We start from the raw sequence: 21,134 nt of genomic DNA, 5'->3' as shown, positions 1-21,134 counted from the left end.
ATTTCTACTGTGTTTGTAGTTGTTCCTTTCTTAGTCATGGTTTAGTTTAATCTGCTTTGGACAAAGTGGTTGGCATCTAAAAGGTTGTTGAAGGTTACAGTTATTGATCTCCCTGCTTGGAGCTTCAGCATCACAGATCATATTTTCATTATTGGATGTATGCGTTTGAGAAGATTGCTTGTGTTTTTATGATTTCACTTAAGCAATGTTCATACTTGTTTATGTTGCACGTGACTTTAGTGGTTCTGCTGATTCACTTACTAGGCCAGACTGCTGAGGCTTCATATCTGCCGATGCTGCAGTGCAACTCAGTCATTTTCATTAATAATTTGGATGACAGAACTGAGGGTATGCTTATCAAAAACTAAACTCTGTAGGGAGGAGCTATAAGGTTCTAGGAAGGTAGGTTTCAAACTCTAAACAATCTTGATGAATCAAAGAATGGCCTGAAATAAATAGGATGCAGCTCTTTATGGGTGAGTGTGACACAGAGTAATAATCAGATGCAAATCATTAAATGAAGATAGGATGATTGGATATCAGTGTTCAAGAGAGGTTCTAGAAGTTTGAGTCAGCAACTGAGTATAGGTTAAAAAAGTCTTACTGTTGTAACAAAAGAGGTGAGGACTGAGACTGAAATTCATACAAAAGTGCTTAAAAATGTGCTACGTGTAAAATGTACGGAGTAATCCTGCCAGTTCTACTCAACACTGGGAGTGCTTAACTGGAGTTATTGGTCCAGTTTTCAGCACCAGGCTTCAAAAGCTGTGGATTTGCTGGGCACAGTACAAAGCAGAGAAAAGGGTCTAGGAAACATGACTCCTTAGATGCGGAGAGCGGGATATAAAAGAACTATGCTTCTTTCATCAAAAGAAGACAGGACTGGTGTAAAGAAACCTTTACTCATGTCAGTTGTCCTTTATGGAAAGAAAATGAATAAGCATTTCTCCATTTTCAGTGGGTATGGGACAATGTTTTAACGCAGAAATGCAGACGCAGTAATTTTTCCTTTAAAATTGCTAAAAAAAGGTAGTTTACCTAAGCAAGCTGTCGTTTCTCCATCGTTGCAAGTTTTTATGAATAGTCCAGAGAAAGTTTTACCAGACATAGAAGAGGAAGAGAAAAAGACTTAGATAGCACTTGAGGTTCCTTCCAGCCCTCTGTGCCTGTGTATAAAATCATATCTTCAACTTATACTGTAGCTGTCAGCATTGACCTGTTGTTAGACTAGTGTTTCAGCTTGCTTCCATGCAGCTGTGGCTCATTTTGCCGTGATTACAAATCTGGGTACTGGGAGATAGCCTTCTGCTGCTAGGGTGGATTTTTACTTTGCACAAATGTGCTAACTGCTGATTTTTTTCTTCCACATATGCATTCATTTTATTCATTTCTAATTCTGAGCATTTTTGTGTAGTGCCATGCATATGTCAGTGCTGATGCTTCCCATTTAAGACATTCTTCCCAGTCCATTTTTTTCCTTCTCCAGAGCCAAAGGAATTATTTTCTACAGACCACCCTAACTTTGGATAAAACCTTACTGTTTCATTTAAAAGAAAATACCACCATGTCTGTCTCACAATTTCGGCTTGCTTAGTGTTAAGTGCTGCTAAGAGTCATAGTATCATATAACTAATCCTCCAAGTCTTCCTCCTTCTCTTTGATGCTTGCTTCTATTGCATGTGATCCGAATGATTCTGCTCATTCACTTACTAGCCCAGAACACCTCTGCTAAGGCTTCACATCTGACTAAGCTTTAGTACAACTCAATTCAAGTGTCAGAGTCTACTGAACACCTGTTTTGTAGAAAGGTATCAGTGAAGCTGAATGAGAAAGTTTCTTTTCTACGCCTGTATTTTGCTTTTACAGCTAAAGAATGCACAAAAAAAATCAGGTGAGGGAGGACCCAGAGGTCTGTCAGGAGGTTCAGAAATTATTTATGACAGATTTCAACTATTACTCTATAAGTATGATTACATATCTGATAAGCAAATGCAAGAATGGCATGTCATCAAACACATTCACTGAGAGCTAGTAACGGAGAACAGAACTTGTGACCAGATCCTGTCTGTTAAGACACTACAACACAGTAATGCTGCAGCAGAGATGGGGGAGAGGGAGAAATGGCAGGGGGTGAGCCATCCTACAGTTTTCTTTGGTTTTCCTACAAGAAAGTTGAAATACTGTTTATAGTGATATACAGTTAGAATTTCACCTTATATTCGTCAGTATTTGCAAGTAAGTCCTGAGTTTACTAAGGTAATGCAAGAATGAAAGGCATTTTTTCTTTGACAATATTTGGTATATTCAGACTTCATCATCCACTACATGCAAATGTCAGTGGTCATTGCTCAGAAAAGTGGCAAGATGCCAAGATCCAAGTGTAGCTTTACCTGGGGACCTATATGGTTTCTTGGCCCCTAGCCGTTGCTGCTTAAGCAGCTGGCGTGATCCGGATACATGATTCAGGATGGTTGTGCAGCCCTCCCCACTTGGATGTCAGCTCCCTCCAATTCAGGGCTTTAGCCATTCATACACCTCTCATGGTAAGAGGTATTTGTATGTATTTTATTGTATTAAACTGGGCATTCCTTTGAACTTTACAGAAGTAGGAAGTTTACTGCTTTTCTTGCATTTGAATTGAAGTAATGAGGCTACATGGGGACCTTTGGGTTTTCTCCTACCCACCCCGACAAAGAGAATCCACTGTTTCGGGATTTGAATATCAGCTGCATTTTGTGTTGAGTCTGTGGTTAAAGTCTACATTATGATGACTGTTTCTGGAGTCTGCAGAGGATGCTGTGGCCAGCATAAAGTAACTTCCTTATTTTGAAATCCATTCTTAATCACCCATGAAATTAACTATTGGAGTCTGCCTTCAAGTTGGCACAGTCTAATAGTAGGGGTTTTAAAAATATTTAACAACATATTTGGAAACAGAACTTTTCTGTTCTTTATTTGTATGTTTTTGGGTGTTGGCTCTTGCATGAGAAAAGTGCTGTATGCTTTAATACTGAATTTAGAAATCTTGTGGTTTCTGTTGGCACTGTGAGGGAGCAGCTAGTTTAAGACTCCGGTACTTGATGAGAGCATTTTTGTGTTTTAATTATTAGACGCATGAATACAGAGCCAACTGAGTTCAGCTATTGTGTTCATTGCCTTTTTTTATTCACCATAAAAAAAAGCAATAATTTTTCTGGATTACTATCTCTAACATGATCTGCAACTTGAAATCAGAAAAAAGCTGAAGTATCATCAGTTCTTTCTTCACACAGGGAACAAGAAATTGCAGGGAAATTCTATTTAGGGATGTTGAAGTGTAATGTTCAAGATTTATAACCCAGCTCAATGCTTCATTTCAAGTCAGCTCAACAATGAATTAGAAGTGCGTACAGGACTTTTATGCCTTGTGAAGGTTCTAGTTAGGATACCCCATGTTGCTACTCTGGTTGATAGGCCAAACTCCTCATCCAAAAATGCATCCCCTATGAAGCATTGCATGGCTTAACAAAGGGGAACCACAAGTTGGATGGCAAATGTAGCTCCTTAACGGAACCTGAGGCTTCAGGGAGAAACTGAGGCATGTGAAAGCCCGGTTGTGGAACCATGGGTAGATACATTTCAAAGTTTAAATAATTCAAAACTTTAGCATTTCCATATATGTGAAGCAACTTATATGTTTGACTAGGCTGAAAATGCCTCCAAAAAGTGTTAAGTGTTTCAAAGGAAAAATGACATAGTTTCAGACAAATTAATTCTTCCTTCTCTTAGAGAATAGTGGCTTTTCTGAATCTGTATTTTCTATGAAAAATTATGTATATGGAAAACATATGATCAGGTCTCATAATGCCTTTTAAAAAATAATATTCTAAACTTTACTTGCTAAACAAAGTATTTCCAATTATAACTAAAATTTTAGAGCTAAATTGCCATTTTCTAAGAATTTCTTTAAAAACTGGCTCTTACTGGAACACTTTCTCTTTAAACAAAAAAAATACCTTTTTTCCCAGGTTCACATTAAATTTTTCCTTTTGCATTAATCTCTTACATTATACTTAAGAAATTTCTAGATGCTACACATGTAGGTTTTTCAATAGAGAAGGAGAAAAAAACTGAAATTTTGTCTGTGAGAGTTTTGCAATTAAATTCTGGGCTTATTGACATAGAAGGAATACAGTGCTTTTGATTGCTTTTGCATAGCAAAAACACGTTAGTAATACTTTTTTCAAAGATTTTGTATTTCACAGTGCTTAATGAAAAAAAAGACACACAAATAAAATAATTGTGCTTTACCTGCCAGTTTATGAAGCCATAGTTGTTTTATAATAGTTGTAACACCTGGGCAAAATTATGAAGATTTGATTTAATGTCAAGTAACGTGTCAAATTACCATCTTCATGACGATGCTTGTAATATACATTGTACAGTGTACCCCATATCATGGAAATAAGAATATGAACAAGCGCTTAGAACTTACAGAAAGTTCTGTGTGTATTTTTAAATTACATGGTGAGAGAGTCTCAAATTCTAAAATTGAGACTGGGATGCTCTTGGCCTAGGAAAACAATAGTAATGAAGAAATTTGCGTGAAATTTTAGTTAATTGTTTTTCACATTAAAAATATTTTTCAGAAAGAATGTTAAACTAACCAAAGGTCCCCCAAAGGTAAAATCTAATCTGTGGAAGACAAGAAATGTCAAACAATGTAAAAATATGCTACCTCTTGTTTTAGTGTAGGAAAAATATTGAGTGTACCTTTAGAAAGAGGAGAAAAAATTATTTTTCAGTTAACATTGGATTAGGAAGACTAGAAATTTGCTACATCCTTAGGTTTATAGCAACAACCACATTACCATTATCATAAACCACCAAGGGCCTAAATTTGGAGCACAATATATGTTGCAGGCATAAAATAAAAGAAACAAAGCAAATCACAAAGGAAAATTCAAAGGCTTTTAGAGTATTCTCTTAACTATAAATTACTTCTGTGATTTAAGTGTGATTGGTTTTGATGAAACTTTCAATAGTAAAAGGATAAAGGAAAAATTATGAATCTAAGGAAAACAAGTATTGCTAATTTTTTAGGTCTTCTACAGTTACTTAGCAAGGAATGGATAGTTTTTTGTTGAAATGCTTTAATTTTTCCCAGTTTGCAGTGGAAACCTCTGTGAAGGATCTGGGGAGGGCAGCTAGTTTCTGCTCACATAGAATTCTTTTTCTTGCTCACTTTAATTTACGCAAAATGTCCAGTGTCTTTTGTTCTACATTAACCCTGTTTGAGTGGCTACTTGGGAATAACTTCATCACTTCTCTGGTGGAACGTGGCAACTATTTAACACCCTATATGATTTAAGACAGGAAATGAAGTGCTGTCTTAGTAAATTGCAGAGAAATTTTTGTAAGGAAATGTAATTACCCAGACTAGAAATTGGCCAGAATATCAAGTTAAAATCGCTGTGTATGCAAAATGTTCCTGGTTTGCTATTTTATCTGAGAGGTGACTTTAAGTAATATTGTATGAATTCAGAATCACGATGGATTACTTTTCAGATCCTAATACTTGCAATGTCTCACACTATAAGTTAGTGAATCCAGTTCTGATTTAAAATAGATTTGCCACCTTACTGAAATGCTGTTGTTTCTTGCCATACTGTATGGGGTTAATTTAAGGGTTCCTTCTCAGACAGTGACCAAACTTGTACACTGTTATCTAATGAAGTGTGATGAAATTACTGTTAAAAGTGACATCACTACAGGCTGCATTGATCTGTATGTTTTAAATTTTTTATAGCATCCATACTATGCTTTACTTTGGACAAGAGTAGTAAGATCTGGTTTTGATCAATATGTTTATAACTTTTTATTCCACTCTGAAGATTCTATTCTTAACATGTTATGATAAATATGTTTCACTGCATTCCAGCAACTATTCTGTTTCTTAAATCTTGGCACTGGAGTTCATATTTTTTAATGAAATCTGTTTCATTTCCATTTGTCTTATGTTAACTCTTCAGTATGCTTCAGGTAGCTTTTTCAAATAAAGAAAGGTCACGAATTGAAAAGATTACTTATTATAGGAAAAAAAACTAAATAAATTGTTTAAAACAGTAGAAATTTTTGCTTTTCAAATTAAAAATTAAAACAACTTAAACTCCTAAACGCTCCTCACATCTCACTTGAAAACTCCCTCCTTTACTGTAACTTTGTGGTCTTGATGATATTCACAGAGAAGCTGATTTACTGAATAAAGAAGTTCTTTAAGTTTTCAGTTTTGGAACATTACCAGTGTGTCTGAACCCAGGTTTCAAATTTTACTGGCATTTTGTTGGCAAACCAATTTTTTGGAGTCCTTTCTTATTTGGGTATGTTTCCTGACACCTTTGGCTGTATGGTACTGTGTTTCAAAATTCTCTTTTTCTTTTTTTAAGAGGAAAAGTCTATAAACATATACAAAGGACTAATTATAAAATATCTGGTATAAAAATAGAGAGACAAGAAAATTACCAGCTGAAAAATGCAGTGAGCAGAAAAAATGAGCATTTAGTGGTAGAGTTTTACTCTGCCTGTTCAGCAGGCCTGATTCTCAAAGCAATTCCACAAGCAAAGCATGCACTATTCTGAGGCCATAATACGGTAATTTAAATCAAGCATAAGTACATGGGTGGTAAGAAAGAGGGGGTTTAGTCTTCCGTTCTATCCACTGGCTGCTTTTACTGTTGCTTCCCTTTTGCCAACAGCAGTGTTCATTTATGGTGAGCCAGATTAGAGCATTGATACAGCTGAAAAATAACTCACATGACTTTGTCCTACTTAGTCTTCCTATATATTGCAGTTTTGTTGAAATTATATTGTTATTAGTGCACTGCTCTCAAAGACTAACTAACTAGCCAAAGTACATGTAAGTTGCTAACCCATGTCATTCATAGTACCAGTAGATTATTCCTTGCTGAAATGTCATGACTAGTATAGGACAATCTTCTTTTTGTAGTATTTATTGAAGTAATGTACAAGAAACTAGCAGTCCAAGGTTACAGTACTTTTTTAGTTTTCCACAAGTCTGGGACATTGTAATCCCTTAACACTTTTCCTCACAGATGTAGGACTTTAATGTATCTAAGGAGTTCAAAGAGAATTTGACACTAAATGGTCCTTTCTGTACTAACATTGCTATAGGGAAACCCACTATAAAGTGAAAGAAGCTATGAATTTCTGCAATAGAACAGAAGAGTGCATTCATGTAATAGTGTATTCTGGCACATATTTTGCCTGCTGGATATAGGCAAAGTTATAACAGTGCAGAGCGGTAAGATTCCTATCATTTAAATAAGCCTCAGTAGGATTAACAGTTTAGGTGTTCTTCTACCTGTCTCAGCTGTGGGAGTCAATCTTTTGGGAGCCTGCATATTGCACCTGGTCATGTATAAAATACTGCATGGAAAGTGGAAGATGGATAAAATTAAATATTTAGGCTAGTAAGAAAGTGTGAAAATTACTTTAATCTAGGATCCTACTTGAGATAGGGGATTCCAGTGAACAGCCTTTGGGCTAAATTGCTAATTTAGTAATTAGTAGCTAATGAGTAGTTTCTGACAGATTTCAACCAAATGTAAAGGACAGCTAGAAACACCAGAGATACCAAGTTTCTGTACATTTCCTGGAGTCAAAGAATCATTCCGCTTGGAAGGGATCCCTGAAGGTCTCTAGTCCAACCTTATTCTTTTAAGCAGGGTCAACAATGAATTCAGACCAGCTTGCTCAAGGTTTTTTCCAGTCAGATCTTGAAAATCTCCAAGGACGGAAATACTCCACAGCCTCTCTGGGCATCCTGTTCCAATGCTTAGTTATCCTCATAGTTCAATGGTATTCACAGACTTGATTAATGTGCATGCCATTTCCTGCTACAGGTCATTGGTAAAGATACTAAGATACTAAATAGGATAGGTCTCAGGATAAACCCCTGAGGAACTGCAGTTGTATCCAGCCTACAGGTAGAGTACAAACCGTTACTTCTCAATCCCAGAATCCACACACTTTTTGCTCATCTGGTACTGCATCCATCTAGACCACAACAGCTAAACTTGGACACAAGGGTGCTGTGAAAGACCATCTTGAAGGTGGTTGCAACATTTGCCCTTCTCCATTTATCTGGGACTTCCCCTGATCTCCATGACCACAATGATAGAAAACAGCCTTGATGTGCCATCAGCCAGCTCTCTCAGCACTCTCAGATGCATCCCATCTGCTCTCATGAACTTGTCTGAGTCAAGATTTCTCAAGAGATTTATGAGATCAATCCTTTTCTACTGTTGGTATTTCCTCTTCTTCTTGAATCCTGTCTGTATGTGTAAAGGCCTGGGAGACCTTGTTGGTGAAGACCGGGGCAAAGAATGCATTGAGTAACTCAGCCTTATGTGTGTCTGCTGTGCTTTTGCCTCAGCCAGCTGCGAGCCCACATTTTCCTTGTTTATTCTTATCATGTAGCAGTAGAAGTTCCTGTTGCCATGTTTCTTGCCAACCTCTACTATAGCTGAGCTTCAGCTTTCCTAACATTATCCTTGCTTGTCTGGACAATGTTTCTGCATTTCACCTTTGCAGCATTTCTCCTTGCTTCCATCTCTTTTATATGTTCTTTTTACAGTCATGAATTCCTTTTTTAGCCAAACCAGACTCCTTGTTTATCTACTTATTTTCCTCAATATTGTGATGGACTGTTATTTTGTCTGTGGGAGGTTGTCTTTAAAGACCAGGTCTGTGGAGCTCCCTTGCCCTTCAGAGCTGCCTCTCATAAGATCCCATCTCTCAGGTCCCTGAATAGACTGAATTCTGCTCTCATGAAATTCAGGGTTTATATGCTGTTACTTGCCTTCCTCATTCCTCTCAGGATCCTGAACAGCATTGGTTCATGGTTGCTACAGCCAAAGCTGCCACAGAGTACCACCTCCCCGGTCAGCTCTCCCTTGTTTGTCGCAGATTGAGTCGGTCATCAGTTGATCATCTGATATTTGTGTTAAGAGCTTGTCCCTAGCATCCGCCACAAGTCAGCTGGATTGCTTGTATCCCACTTTGTTTGCCATTTAGCAGATATTGGGAGATGGGAGTCTCCCATAGGAATCAGAATCTGTGATCTGCAGATGTCCTCAAGTTGCTCAAAAAGACTTTTTCCACTTCCTCCTTCTGATTAGGTGGTCTGTAACAGATTCCCACCGTGATGTCATTCTTGGTGGCTTCTCCTCTGATTGTGGCCCACCAGCTGTCAGTCAGTCTACTGCCTGTTTTACAGAAGACCTCCATATCTTTGAGCTCCTTCAGGTGTTCATGGTCTCATGAAAACAGGCTTCGAGGTAGGAGAGAGAGGCCCAGACCAGTGCTGCCACCAAAGAGTCTACAGTGTGGACTTGAGAGCTACCTATTCTGCTTGGCCAGCATGCCCTCTGGCAGGCCATTCGGCACACAGAGCTTGGAATCAGACACAGCATCATGCAGTTGATGGCTATGGAAAGGAGTTGGATGGGCAATGGAGGAGAGTTTAGGAAAAATATTAGTAGGCACACTGCTCATTTTTAAATTGGACATAATGGACAGAAACAGTGGATATAAAGTAGTAAAGCAAGTGTTCAGAGCACCTCTTTGTCCAAAATAATACAAGAAACTGGTCAGAAGGCATGTTCCTTTCCATTTGACTAAAAATGGAAAGGCTTTTTAAATGTTGCTTTTACAATACTCTGTAATAGCAAACAAGCTATTTGAAAGTGAGATTTTCGGACAAGGAACTTGAAGTGAAGGGAGAAATCTGTTCATAACTTACCCTCTTGTGCCCAGGTATTTTAACATCTGGAATGTAATGCTGCCTGTTGTAATACCTCTGCAATACTGTAACACAGCAGGATGCATTAATGAGAGTTTCAACCTTAAACCCACAACATCAATGAAATTTATAGTTGTCAGGCCGTTAACATTATTCAAACATAGTTTTTGTGGTTTCAATTCACATTTTACGTTCATGTAGGAAGAAAAGTCATTGTGTTGACTAGCCATGAAGACAGACTTGAAATTTCTATAAAACAATTAAGTATTGTTTATTACTCTTGACAGCATTCACAGTATGCATTACAGGCTGGGGGGAGGGTATTTGTATAAAAAATTATGCTAGAATCTCTCTCTTAATATTTCAGCTGGTTTAATATTCTTGAATGCTAAAAGTGCCTTGCTCACGTTTTGGAAAATACCACAAAAATGTTCAAAGCAGAAAAGAAAAGTTTACACAAAATTCTAGTATCATCTTCTATGGTCATATAGGTGCCATCTGATATTCTTCTTGATGGGTAAATTTGTCTTCAGACATTTCATGTTTCCCTACTCTTGTATCTCAGTGTGGTCTTTTGACTTAATATGTAGAGCAAGTTAGTTAAAGAGCACAAAAAAGAACAGAGAATTTCTTGAAGGCAAAAATTTCAGGGGGAAAATGTGGTGAGCACTGTGATTAAGTTGCTCTGCAGAAAAATGAAATCGTTAAATCTGCAACTGATTAAGTTGAAAGAAAAGAAGGGAAGTCAATATGTAAAAAAGTGCACGTACGGTTACTCTTTCTGGTAAGGAAAATCCAAGTTGTTTCTCTCAGAAAAAAACTAACAAGCGCACACAATTTACAAAGCTCTGAAGTTTGGGGGGGCGGTTGTGTGGAGTTTTTTATTACCATAAGCTTCATGGTAATTCCAGCACAATCTCAGGAAGTAATAAAAATAAATCTATCTGTCTCTTGCTGTATCAGTCTGGGTATTAACAACTTCCCCATGTTGTGTCCGTTAAAGAATTTCTTCATGGCCCTTAGAAGTACAAACTCAGTGTCTGCATTTGATATGTTGTTACCTGCTGCCAAGCCTCTAATAGCTACATTCATACGTTCTGTTAATCATATCTCTTTGTTCTAGAAGCCTGTGTTTTGGATTCATAATTAACTTTTTTCCCTGCTCTGATTATTTTCCTCCCGTTGTGGCTCTGATTATTTTCCTCCCATCATGGCAGCACATGACTTTTTTTTTTCCTATTTAAAAACAAGTATGTAAATGGAGAAGTAACAGAAATCAGTGTGTTTCGACAAAGCCTGTAATCTCTTCCTAACTGTGCTTCCAAATCTAAATTAGATTTTCATGTTGCAAAACCATGAACTTGGTGTTGTAACTGAAATCATGCTGTTCCCAGAAGACAGGGCTGAAGCCTCATGGGCGTAAAGAGCTACAGAGGATTTTCCCCTAGGTCCCAGCATAAGAAGAGGTGTATTTTTAATGTTAAAGGATAGCTGGGTGACCCTGGTCTCAGTGTGTAATCCATAGGGTCCAAAGGAAAGAATTTTCGAGCTGTATTTCATGTGAACTGGGAGGAAACTGGCAAAGAGATCTTCCAGCTATTGCTCTTTGACAACATCTCACTGATTCAGGAGTAATGTGGGAAAACATTGTGGAGCCTGTTACAGCTTCTTTCAGTTTGAGTTCAAGTATTTCTAATTAGTGAAGGCATTTGTGGTCCAGACTTTGCTTGGGCCCTCCAATAACCTCCCATTTCATCATGATGAAAGTAAGTCAGCCATTTGAAAGATATTCTGAAACCTTGGGGATCCTGCTTGCATTTTGCTACTGATACAGCCCCAAGAGTTTTTCAACTTGCGAAGCAGAAGGGATGGATAGTTCCTTAGCTTGTTGCCTGCCTAAAGGCGTGTGTCTGCGAGCGGTGGGGGCTTGCAGCTGGTATCTGCTGCCCAGTGATACTAGCTTGATTGCAGAACTTGAAACACCTTTCATACATATCTGAAATTCAGAGGAAATAATTTTGAACGGTACCCTCTGCTGATTTGGACTGCACTTATCTCCAAGACAAGATTGCTTTTATATGAATGAACAACGTGATATTTGTGCCTATATTAGAAGTAGGTTGGTAGGCTATAAATCACTTTCTGGGTTTACCTTGCTGGCAACATCTTGAATATCTGTTTTATCTGTTAAATAACTCTTCCTGAAAATGTGAAATGGAGGAGGATCATAGTACAGTTCAGATCTGTTTTAAAGTGGCTTGAACGAAGTTCTCACAGTTGGGTTTTTTTCTTCTTTTTTTCAAGTCTAGCATTGACTCATTTGGTGGTGTTAAAGTGCACTTTCTACTTATCCCCAGAGGAAAGTTAGTATTCTTTTAAGTGAAACTATTTTAAAAGCAGAACACAAGCCTAAAATAAGCCAGTGTTCTCTAGAGTTCTCAGAAGGTGTAGATTTATTTACTGTAGTTAAATCATAATTAGTTCTCAAGGGATAGTGTATCTTTTAAACTGCTTTATTGCCACCATATTGGTTTTCTAAATAATCAGAAACTGCTGCTCTTATATTCTGTAGTATGAGCAAAAATTTGCTGTAAGTAGAAACAAATGTCTAGAATTGCTAGTTGTCACTTACTGAAGATAGCGACACGCAAAAAATAAGCACTTCAAGAAATCGTGAAGAAATACAAAACGTATGTTATCAGAAGGCACCTTAAATGAACTATGGCTATAATTTTTTCCAGCGTAATAGATATAGTGATGTTTTACATGATCATTTTTCAGTTAATCTTTTTTTAATATTCTAATGCTTTTTGGTCAAGAATAAATGTTAACTGAAAACGGATAAATGGTAGTGCAATGTTAACGTAAAATATTACCTGATATTTAAGCCTAGATTTTCATGAATGTAGCTTAGTGTTCCAGCTGATAAGCATGGAGGTTTTTTTTTCCTAATTGGCAGGTTAATGTTCGAGTTGCCTGAGGAGATGGGTTTAATAGCAATTACTGTGCGACAAACACAAGGAAAAGGTGAGTAAGTTTCCTTCTAGTGCTAATAAATGTGTATTAAACATAGGAAACAGGATGTTTTAATGTCACCTAGCTGCCTTAAAGATATATTATGAGTATTTTTGATAATGTAATCTATAGAATAATCATGCGCTCTTCTCCTCCTGCTTGAACTGTGGATTCAAATTCAAAACCCAAGTTAATAGAGACCAAAGTAAACATTTTCAGGATGTTTGGTGGCTTTTGCAGAAATGATTTAGTGGTCTTCTAGTTTCTGCCAAAAGTCTCCCCAGTCATGGAAACTGCCATCACTACATTTAGTGTAATACAAGTCAGACTTCCAAATCAGAACTCCTTTTTGGCTTAACTGGAACAAGACTGGGTCTTGACTTGCTCTGAGATAGAGGTTTCTTGAGTCTGCAGGACCTGCCTGAACTGTCATGTGGGCTTTCACAATCTTTTGCAGATAAATGTAAGCAAGTTCTGTCTCTTTCCCAGGAAGGAACTAGCACTGATTAAAAGCCTTGTTCATTTTATTAGAAGAACACAGTGCCCAGCCTAATAAGCTCTTCTGAGCACAGATCTGCATGAAGATGGTTACCTGGCTTTCAGTACAGATCTAGCTTGTATCCAGTTGATTCACAATGTGGATGGATTTCTAGATGCACACAGAACATCTTCACAAATACTTCTTCACTTAAACAAAGAAAGATTTTTTGAAATGTGTATGTTACCAGATACCAGGAAAATTCTGGAAGCAATTAATTTAGGGCATTTTAGGCAATTGAGTAGCAGCATGCACATTAAACAACCTGCTGGTTTTTTTAAAGAACAAGCTTTGCACTTTAACCATTTTTCCTTCAAAATTAGTTTGGAAACTCCATTACAGGACTTACGGTAGATTCTTGGACGGATACTATTGAATCTTTCTCTTTCGTAGTTGTCTACATTAACAAAGTGATCTTTTTTATAAATATTTTTTTCTTGAGTTGAAGTTAACTTTTTTCTCTCCCTCACCAGGTCGTGGTGGAAATGTTTGGCTCAGTCCCGTGGGCTGTGCACTATCCACTTTACATGTTGCCATTCCTCTACATTCCAACCTGGGCCAGAGAATTCCTTTTATTCAGCACCTGGTGTCCTTGGCAGTGGTAGAGTCAGTTAGATCAATACCAGGATATGAGGTATGTCATTCTAATTTATCTCAAAATTCCTGTTTCCATTTTCATTAAATTCAGATTTTAACTATGTCTTCTATGCGTTGAATGACTGAATGCATAATACAGTTCTTCAGCACTAATATAGTGGTAAACTTAGCCTTCATACATGCTTGATTATTTATATGTTTTAAGAAATCTAGTATACATATGATGAATACTGTCTTTTATTGAGCTGATTAAGTATACTACACTCATTTCACTCATAATCTTATGAAACTTAAGACTCAGTCTTCAGCAGTAAAGAAAACTCAATTTTGTTTGTCTAACAATTGAGTTAATTTGTTTTGATTTTGAAGAAGTTGGGGAAGAGGGAGGGGGGAAAAATGAATAAAACTGACAAATCCTTTTCTGCTTTTTTTGTTGATGCTGTTTCAGTGGTCACTTTATCCCTTTTAAAGGATTTTTCCAACCCTTGTTTAAGGTTGAAAACTGATTTCTAAAGCAAGAACTTAGGAGTATTGCTCTCAAGAGGGAATCAAGTGTCCTGTCATCAGTATTAAAATGAAGAACCAGTCTTCTTCATCACCTCATATATCTTCTTTTTAATGTTACCATTTCCTAATATTTGCTAACTATAAAACTTTGGTATTTTACAGAAGTAGTTAACTAAAGCATATGTTTCCTATATTACAGAAAATCAATGACTTATACACATTTACACATGAACTTTATTATAGTGGCACCCAGTAGCTTTGCTGTAGTTTAGGGCCTGTCAGCCTTTCTATTAAAACCTTCTAGCTTCAGTGCTTCATAACTTCACTATAAAAACAAAATGCTTCAGGCTAAAATTTGCAATATAAACTATTTGGCTAGAGTGAATAATTTAACCATTTAAAATAGAAGGGACAAGAGTTAGTTTTATAAAATATGAGTCTGACTGGGGAAGGAGTTAATTTATGAATGGAGGTGGTTTTGCTTCTGTATGTCTACCCTGGTATACTGTGGCATATTTTATTTTATTCCATTCGAGAGGAAAAAGGTGACTGAAGTACTAAATATTAATATAAAAATAGTGTGTATCAATAGTACATGTACTGTACATAGCTTGCTATGACCAGGACAGAGCTACTGAATGTCTGTAACAGTAGGTCCACCCTAGGCAATGGGTGAAAACAATGTTAAGGGTCTGGACTCAAATACATTAAAGCAAGGGAATTCAAAGATTTATTGGAAACGCAATGCTTAAATTTCCCCTTTAGACTTAGGTAATGCAAGGCTTGTCTTTGTCAAATGAACATCCATGCCATGCAAACTGCAGTAGCTGCAAACAATGGGCTAATCTATAGATGAGGTTTCATTCTCTCCTCCAAAATTCCATACCTCTGTGGCCATATGTCAGAGTCTTAATAATACTTTAACACACTGTAATGTCCTTCGCTATGCTCAAAGTGCATTTCAGGATTTCTGTTCAAAAATCTGACATACCTGTGTCTCAGTTTATCGGCCAGTCATCATTTTTAGGATTGCCACGAATGTTGACTATGCTAAACAGGCAGTGACTGAGGCCTTTGTTCTGGGTCCTCATAGAGAAAATCTGACCGCTCAATTGGAAGTTTTGCTGTCAGATGTTAGTGCTGCAAATGCAAATGGGCCTTATATCAAGAGACTGCTTTGCTTTCCCATTCTGAGAACAGCAGACATCTCTCTAGTAAGTGAAGGCAAGAACGTGCTCCATTTCCAGCATATTTTGTGATGCCCGCCATTTCTTTGACACACGGATAGTTGTGCAGTACTTGTAACTCCATTTTGTGGCAAAGTCTCTGCTGTGTAGTTTACGTCATGAGAATACCCAGTTGACTTGGTTGTTCTTCATGCTTGCTGTCAATTAAGTTGCAGAGCTAGTGTCTGGTGTCTTACAGGTGTATGTTCTCCTTAAGTAAGATCTACTGAATAGCTCTTCGGAAGATCTCTTAACACTGATAATACTGTTTAACTGGGTTACTTCACATGTCTCAAGAGTCTTCTATAAATCGTTTCCCACTGCGAAGAGTCAAGTTGTTTTCCATAATGAATATGAATTGGTGATACTCTCTCTTAGAATGCTTTGATAGCAAAATCAGGTAGTATTTCCTGTCAATGTACGTGTAATGGACTCCTTTCTGGCCTTTAAATCTGTCAGGAAAGTAGACATGGACCCAGGTGCAGTTTTCACACATCCTGTAAAGGGATTTCATAATCTACAATAGGAGGGAATGCGACTCTTGTAGTCCTGGAGCACCTCCCATAATTTGCCTCTGGGGATACAGTCATATGCAGTTTTTCAAACTACAGGAAGCACATTTGCTTTCTTTTTGTGTTTAAGTAGCCAGTGCAAAGTTCAGTTCAGTTCTGTGGTTTCAACAAAAACTTCTCTATTGCGCTGGAACAGTGTCACACAGCACAGTTTGTGTTTCCAGCTCCACGGTGTTGCTTGAGCGTAGCTGCCGAAAGCGTGAATATATTTAGGACATTAATGAAGTATTTACATAGTTGTGAACTGGAATTTCTCCTGTCTGCTAAATTTCCTTTCTGAAATTGAAGATGTCATTGTCTTCTTGTCTGGTTTCTGCAAGGATCCTCAAATACAGTGTTGATGTTATTGTGGGCTTACCCTGATAGTTTATCAGCAGTAAGCCACAGCGGCTGCCACAGTTTGCATCTTCCTTGAATAGGTCTTTTAAATCTTTAATAGGCATTAATGAATGAAGGAAATTAATTCTATCAAACCTCACAAATTTGAGACTGAAAATCTCTAGTATCTTTAGTCCCCCTTTGGTCACTCTAAACCTTTATTGTCTGCCGTAATTTTTTTTTTCCTCTGACAGCCGCCAACCTCCTTAGTAAACCATGTAACCATGTTACTATGACTTTTTCAGTAACTTTTGTGGAGCACTTTAATACGTTCTCATTATGAAGAGCAGTTGACGGTATCACATTTGGTGTGGCAAAGAGGTACAGAAAATACAGAATATGGAGTGATGAATGAGCCATGTTCTTATAATCAAAATCGAAGCACAAAGTGTTTCTAAGTGTATGTTTTTATTTCTTTAGGATATTGATCTGCGAGTAAAATGGCCAAACGATATTTACTACAGCGATCTTATGAAGCTTGGTGGAGTTCTGGTAAACTCTACACTTATTGAAACAACATTTCATATACTTATTGGTAAATGTCTATTTTCAAGCTTTTTTATACTGTTTTTTTCTAAAGAAATTTGTTGTTTATGTCTTTATGAGTTCAAATGATAAGGACAAGAACAAATAATGACATCAGGCATAAGGAAATAAAGCACAATAGTAAATCAAAAGGAAACACAAAAAGTAAATATTTGTATTCTTCTTAATAATTCCATATGCTTGACAAGGAAAACATAAATGCAAGCATCTGGGCTGGTGTAGTGGAGTTCAAAGAAAGAGCATTACAGGAGAGATGGAAAATGTCCTCCTTAATCTATTGCAAAACTAGTAGAATATACTGAAAAATGTATCCTTTTTTTCTATTTTTATTTTTTTGCAACATGACAAGTAGTTAAATAAATAACATGCCTTTTAAATCGGGAGAAAAAGAGCTACATACACATAGTAATGTTTTAATTTCTCCTTTCATCCTTTTAAAATTTATTCATAACTTGTTTCTGTTGATACCTTTCTAGAAACTGGAATAATGCTAGTGAAGCAGCAGTGAAGTAATGATTTGATTAGTTAATCACTTTCTTTAGTTCTCTCAAAAAGTAAAACTTGCAACATAGTTGGGAAGGCTGGATGGGGGAGCAAGGAGTGACAATCTGTTTATTGTGAAGATGAACAGTCTACCTGGAAGGCTGGTTCCAAATAGGTGGCATGGCCAATCTCAAAAAGAGTGTATGTGTATTTTCCAGCAAGTCCCAGTGCTGTAACAGGAGAAGACAAGACATTTAGTTGCACAAAATAAGTATTGAGATGTTTCTGTTGTTTCAAGTCTGGTCATTCTGCTATTTGGTAAGGAAAATTTTTCCCCTAACCAGCAGCAGCACAGATCTGTCAGGCATGCTTAGAAACCAGCCAGCAGAGCTCTAGGTTCTGGTTCCAAAAATAATTATCTGTGCTATGTCTAAAAAATTAAATGAAAGTTCCCTAGCAAGTCTGAAAGGTTAGAGAAGATTATTAAAATATTTGGTTTATATTTGAATGTAGCACAGTAGATAAGTAAAGTATCATGCAAAGAGAGTGTGGGCATGATATCGTTTCTGTCAAGGTGCTGTAAATTCTAAGGCACAAACAAGCAAAACAGTTGAAGTAGTCATTGCCTCCTCCTGTGAAACATGCCCCGCCATTACATTTTCTGTTCAATTGTTATATCCTCATTTTGTAAATAATCTACATGTACAGAAAGGAAGTTGCACCGAGACACTTAAAAGAGTCTCTCTGTGCCCCGTCAACCATTTACTGCTTCCATATGTTTTTCCAGAGCCTGTTCTGGTTAACAGAAGAAAAGCAAAAATGGCTCCAAAAATAGTTCATCTTATCAAATATCTCTTTGCACATTACATATTAGTTTTGGACCTTGTGTTTCTTATCCTAAACACCAAAACATTCAAATTCAAGTGGAAACTTTGTGTATGTATTCTCTCTGATGTCCCTAGGAGTCATCTTGGTGGTGATAGGTCTGAGGTATATACAAAGATGTACATTTCAATCAACTTTCTTTCATCTGGAGGCTTCTAAGATTGCAAGTTACTTGCCACGTAGGATCCAAGGATCTTTTCCATCATTTCAGTGATGTGTGTCACTGAGAGTAGTAGGGGTGACTCATGACATCTAACTTCTTGTATTAGTAGTAGCAATGAGATCAAACTTCTGCAACAGGACAGGTAAGCCAGATGCATCATCCCCTTTCTACAGTCATGGAAATTCCTTTTCTAGACCTCGCTATTTACATGACACTCATGAAGAGTATTCCATATATGAGGGAAATGATCAAAATCAAAGATCATCTACATGGCTTCACTACTCTGAGAAGTACCTCAGAAGAATAAGGCAAGAGACAAACTTGCCTTTTCACGTGTGCTCAGGCCTCACAGATGACAGTTCATGTTCATACTCTTAAACATGTTTTTTAAAGACTTTTTTTTAAGAACTTAATTATTGCAACTTTTGGAAGAAAAGTTCTGCAGAAGAATATACTTCATTAATGTAAGGACCAGACTCACAACAGATATAGGTAGCCAAACGCAACTGGAATGCAAGGGACAGTCAACGTGCTTGACCTGCAAAAGCTCTGCCTGCCTCTGTGTGCAGCTAAGGCATGTCTGACCAGTGCACAGATGCTGAAAGCAGGGCTGGCCCTGGAACTGGAAGATGTATTAGCCACATTAGCACACTGCAAGGTCAGTGCTAAATGTTTATTTTTCACTCTTCTCACATGGGCAATGCAGAGATGCCCTAAGAGTCCTGAGCACCTAATATTTTTCAAATTAGCTGGCTACGTTTTTGCCACCACATTTATCCCCAGGTGCTTCTACCTCAGCTGAGCTCGTCATCTCAGTATGTCTCTCGTGTTCATTTCAAATTTGGATTGCTAAGTAGCAATCTCCATACATACACGTCTGAGTGCCCTGAGTCTGCAGATGGACTCCAAGGCCCTGTTGTACCAATCACAGTAAAATGGCCACAGACACTCTCGCTTCACTTGTACTGTATTTGAGTGTAACCAGCTGAGTTGGGATTTGCTGGCATGGCACATTATATTTTCGAGTTCATTTTCCTTTGTCTCTTTCTGATAATACATTTCTCGGCATTTCCAATGGATTTCCAATAGGATCTATGTCTTGGTACTGGTATCACTGTGGCTTTCTTTGCATATGTTCTCTGACTAGTTAAAAGTCAAAAACTCCTTTTCACTGAAGAGATCCTTCTCCTCATAGTTAATACGAATTACTTCCATATATGAATAGTCTTATTAATAGTAAATTTACAAAACAGCGCATCTGGACCTTCTTGCAGATGGAGGTGTATCATGTCTAAACCTGATTGACCGACTGGGATTTTATCCCAAATGTCTGAGGAAAGAAAAATCCAAATTATTAGGAGAAAAAAATAAACAGGTAATACAATATATTTCTTTACATCCCTTGAAGCCTGTTTCAGCAGGCTGCAAAAAAGGCCCCAAGAGCCATATTTAAATAAGAAAGGCGTTTTGCCAACGTTATTCTAGCTGGAGAAATCTCAGCAAGAGACTTGAGGCTTCTAAAGGATATGCTGTGGTAAGATAGATTAAGCAAACTGGAGTCTTACATGGCAAACTTAAATCTTCTGGGCTTTTCAGAGCAAGCCAAACAAGGCTTACCAGCTGAGTAAAAAGGCTTAATTTTCAGAAAATGTGATCAGCTAACTGTAGTAAACAGAAAGGTCTCTTAATTAAATTTTAGACTGAAAGATAAAACTCCATCTTAGAGTATGATCAATGATTTACTGTCAATTAACTAATGACCTGTCAGCTTCCAGGGAGTAAAAGAATTTCTCACTTTGATGTTATTGTAGCCAACGTGCAACTTGCCACTTACCATCTGCCTAAGCCTCATTGATAGGATGGTGTGTTGTTGAAAGGACTGCACTGGATTTGCTTCTACAATTTTGAGGAGGCGTTTTAAGGGCAAGAAACAACTAAAATCTGGACTGTGATTTGCAATTATGCAAGTAGGAAGATTTAAAGGTGTAAGAGACTGAAGAAAAACAGCTACTGGAAACATCCTTAGAGATAATTGTATCAAGTAGTTAAATAAAGTACTGACTTTCTGGTGGTAATAAAGTGTTGGTATTTACAGATTGTGTCCTCTTCTTTTGGTTTGTCTTCTTCAGGCTTTGGATTTAATGTGAATAACAGCAACCCCACCATATGCATCAATGATCTCATCACAAAATTTAATAAGGAAGAGGGTACAAACCTGAAGGCTTTAACTGCAGACTGTCTTATTGCAAGAACTGTAACTGTGCTAGAGAGGCTTATAGATATTTTTCAGGAGAAAGGTCCCAACGGAGTTCTCCCCCATTACTACAAGTACTGGGTACACAGGTAAGTATAATGTTCTTCTCAAACTTTCTTTTAAGAAAGTTGGAAAGAACTCATGGATATTTGGTCTTTTTCTATTTTT

At 37.4% G+C, this 21,134-nt stretch overlaps 1 protein-coding gene across 3 annotated transcripts in view; it reads left to right on the top strand.

Annotated features, from left to right (window-relative positions):
- HLCS (holocarboxylase synthetase) overlaps positions 1-21,134 on the top strand; it is a 126,473-nt gene that overhangs the window by 102,465 nt on the left and 2,874 nt on the right. For all 3 annotated transcript variants that reach the window (XM_072846515.1, XM_072846532.1, XM_072846524.1), the window contains exons 7-10: positions 12,762-12,829; positions 13,829-13,989; positions 17,056-17,170; positions 20,842-21,055. In XM_072846515.1, the coding sequence (XP_072702616.1) occupies positions 12,762-12,829; positions 13,829-13,989; positions 17,056-17,170; positions 20,842-21,055 (558 nt within the window). The remainder of the gene's footprint in view (positions 1-12,761; positions 12,830-13,828; positions 13,990-17,055; positions 17,171-20,841; positions 21,056-21,134) is intronic.

Source organism: Ciconia boyciana, chromosome 1 (assembly GCF_034638445.1).
Source record: "Ciconia boyciana chromosome 1, ASM3463844v1, whole genome shotgun sequence".
NCBI lineage: Eukaryota > Metazoa > Chordata > Aves > Ciconiiformes > Ciconiidae > Ciconia > Ciconia boyciana.
The sequence above is the reverse complement of the archived record's forward strand: the minus strand, read 5'-3'. Positions and strand labels throughout refer to the sequence as shown.